The sequence below is a fragment of the Eimeria necatrix genome, genomic scaffold (genome assembly GCF_000499385.1).
Source record: "Eimeria necatrix Houghton genomic scaffold, Enh_scaff827, whole genome shotgun sequence".
NCBI classification, from domain to species: Eukaryota; Apicomplexa; class Conoidasida; order Eucoccidiorida; family Eimeriidae; genus Eimeria; species Eimeria necatrix.
The window spans coordinates 10,471-13,237 of NW_013651771.1; the positions used below are offsets into that span (position 1 = coordinate 10,471).

Genomic DNA, 2,767 nt, shown 5'->3' on the forward strand with positions numbered 1-2,767 from the left:
CTATGGGCCCCGGGGGCCCAGCTATGGGCCCCAAAGGCCCAGCTATGGGCCCCGGGTGCCCAGCTATGGGCCCCGACGGACCGCCTATGGGCCCCGGCGGACCGCCTATGGGCCCCGGGTGCCCAGCTATGGGCCCTGAGGGCCCAGCTATGGGCCCTGAGGGCCCAGCTATGGGCCCTGAGGGCCCACCTATGGGCCCTAAGGGCCCAGCTATGGGTCCTGAGGGCCCACCTATGGGCCGTGGGGACCCAGCTATGGGCCCCGGGGGCCCAGCTATGGGCCCCGGGGGCCCAGGTATGAGCCCCGGCGGACCGCCTATGGGCCCCGGCGGACCGCCTATGGGCCCCGGCGAACCGCCTATGGGCCCCGGGGGCCCGCCTATGGGCCCCGGGGGCCCGCCTATGGGGCCCGGCAGCCCCGCTAAGGGCCCCGGGGGACCGCCTACGGACCCCGGCCACGGAGCACCAGGGGGCCCAGTTAACCCTGGGGGCCCAGGGGGCCTCTGGGACCAAGCAGGCCAGGGTTTTCCGGGGCCTCCGGACCACCAGGGCTCCCCCGCGGGGGGGCCCTTAAAGGAAGAGCCAGCGGGGCCAAACCAGGCTGAAGAGCCCGAGCTGCCGGGGCCCCCAAGGGCCCCCGTATTCTGCACAGGCCGTGATCCCCGAGAATAGCGGGAGTCCTCTTGGGACACCGGGGATGACAATGCCGCCGAATCCCCACTAGCCTCCAAACCCCAGGGGGCCCCCCGACCGCGCGTGTCCCCCAAAAGTCCTGGGGACCAATGACTGTGGGACATATCTGGATTCCCTTTAGTCCATGGGGCTGGGGGGCCCAACTTATTTGGTGGGGCCCACCGGGTCGTATTCCCCGAAAAGTCGAACCCCAAAGTCGGCGGGGTCCCCAGAAATCCGGGGGCCCCTTGATCTCCTGAGGACCGTTGATCTGCGGGGCCCCCTGAAGTCCCTGAACTTCTACTTGACGAGGTTTGTAAGGACCCTGTGCTACCTGTGTTGAGTCTGGGGCCCCCTACAGAACCCAACCCCTCTCTTGCGTCAAGGCCTACGGGGGGCCCCGAACCTGAAAAACTCCCCGAACTCGAAAAAGACCCAAAAGAAAAGGTGGGCTTGACGCCCCCTTGGGCATTCAAGGCTGGGGGGGTCACCAGACCCGGTGGGACTCTAGGGCTTCGGGGGGACCTCGAGTCTTCTGGAAACCCAAAGTCGGGTGCAGTCCCCAGGCCTGGGGCAAGCCGAGTCCGTGGCGGGAGCCCCAGGCCTTGAGGGGGCTCGAAAGCTTCCGAAGCTCCGCTGCTTGGGGGGCCCCCTAGGCCTTGTGAGCGCCACGCGCCTGGTGCAGCCTGCAGGCCTTCTTGTGGGCTCCGCAGGGATGGGGGCCCCCACAGGCCTTCTTGTGGGCGCCACAGGCCTGGTGGGGCCTGCAGACCTCCTTGTGGGCGCTGGAAACTTGGGGGGCCCTGCAGGCCTTCTTGTTGGTGACGCTCGCCTGGGGGGCCCCCCGGGCCTCCTTGTGGGCGGTGCAGGCCTGGTGCGGCTGGCAGGCCTTCCTGTGGCAGATGCGGACCTGAAGGGGCCTGAAAACCTCTGGGGGGCATAAAGTCCCTTGGTCCCCAGCGTGTGTCATGGGGGCCCCCGGCAAAGCTTGGGGGCCCCGGAAACCAGAAGGACTCCCGGCCTCGTGAGCTTTGGGGGTCTGTAGGGGCCCCGGGGCCCCCAAAGCTCCCTGCAGCACCAGATGGGGCCTGAGGGCCCCCGAAAGGGGCCCGGGGCCCCTCAACGCTCCAGCTTCTGAAGCCCTCTGAATCTCCGCATGCACTGGAGGGCATCCTGTGGCGGTTTGGCGCCCCCGCAAGGAGCCGAACATTGGGCCCCCAGGTGGCCCCTGGGGGCCCCGGGGTCCCGGGGCCCCTCAGCCGCTGGTCAACGAGCCACCAGCAGCTGGTGACAAGGAAGAGAAGACTGAGAGAAACAGTTACGGTGGCGAAGAGGGCTACAGAGAGCGCACGGGCTCGCTTGCGTGTGTCGCCGCGCCCCAGGACGAACCTTTCACCTACTGTTGCTGCTGCTGTTGCTGCTACTGCTGCTACTGCTGCTGCTGCTGCTGCAGTGGCAGCGTCCGAGGGTGGTGGCCGAGCTGCAGTTTCTGCAGGAAGCCCGGGCTCCGTGTTTGGGGCCTCCGCAAGAGCCAGGGGCAGCTGCTGAGGCATCGTGGGCTCCCTCTGGCGCTATTACCGCAGGGGGAGACCCATGGGGACAGCAGAAGGAGGTAATGGAGACAAAGATGACAAAGACAGGCTGCGACTGTTCAGCAGAAGATATGAGCGCCGGAAAGAGGCAAAAAGATAGCAGCAGCAAACGGAACCACCGGCTGGGACGCAGTCCCCCCTGTCTCGCTAGGTGCCCGTGTGGGGCCCCCGTTGCTACGCCAAACAGTCGCGGGAACGGGAGATATTTTAATTGAAGCAGTGCGGCATGCGCGCTTCAGTGCTGCTGGTATTGTTGCTGCTGCTGCTGCAGTTGCTGCTGTTGCTGGCGTTAAGGCTACACCTGAGACCTGCACATCCTGTTCTTCGCTGTTCCTCCGCAGAACGAGTCTATTTCAATGATATATTAGTTACCCCTGTTTTGTTTTATTATTATTTATTTATTGCTTGAAGAAGAGTCCCGCATGCAGCTGTGTGGCCACCCCCAGAAAACATCATGAGGTTACGTCCTCTGATACGAGGACCGGCAGAGGCACTCCCCGCAGT

The 2,767-nt window shown here is 65.6% G+C and overlaps 2 protein-coding genes across 2 annotated transcripts; one reads left to right on the plus strand and one right to left on the minus strand.

Moving 5' to 3' along the window:
• Window positions 1–338: 338 nt before the first annotated feature.
• On the plus strand, window positions 339–671 carry ENH_00078270 (hypothetical protein, conserved; the record flags this gene model as incomplete). The annotated part of the gene is made up of 1 exon (XM_013577718.1): window positions 339–671. One exon carries the CDS (start codon window positions 339–341, stop codon window positions 669–671), a length of 333 nt encoding a protein of 110 aa, XP_013433172.1.
• ENH_00078280 (hypothetical protein, conserved) lies at window positions 478–2,224 on the minus strand (the record flags this gene model as incomplete). The annotated part of the gene is given in 2 exon segments (XM_013577719.1): window positions 478–835; window positions 855–2,224. The coding sequence occupies 2 exon segments, from the start codon at window positions 2,222–2,224 to the stop codon at window positions 478–480; spliced, it is 1,728 nt and encodes a 575-aa protein (XP_013433173.1).
• Window positions 2,225–2,767: the final 543 nt, after the last annotated feature.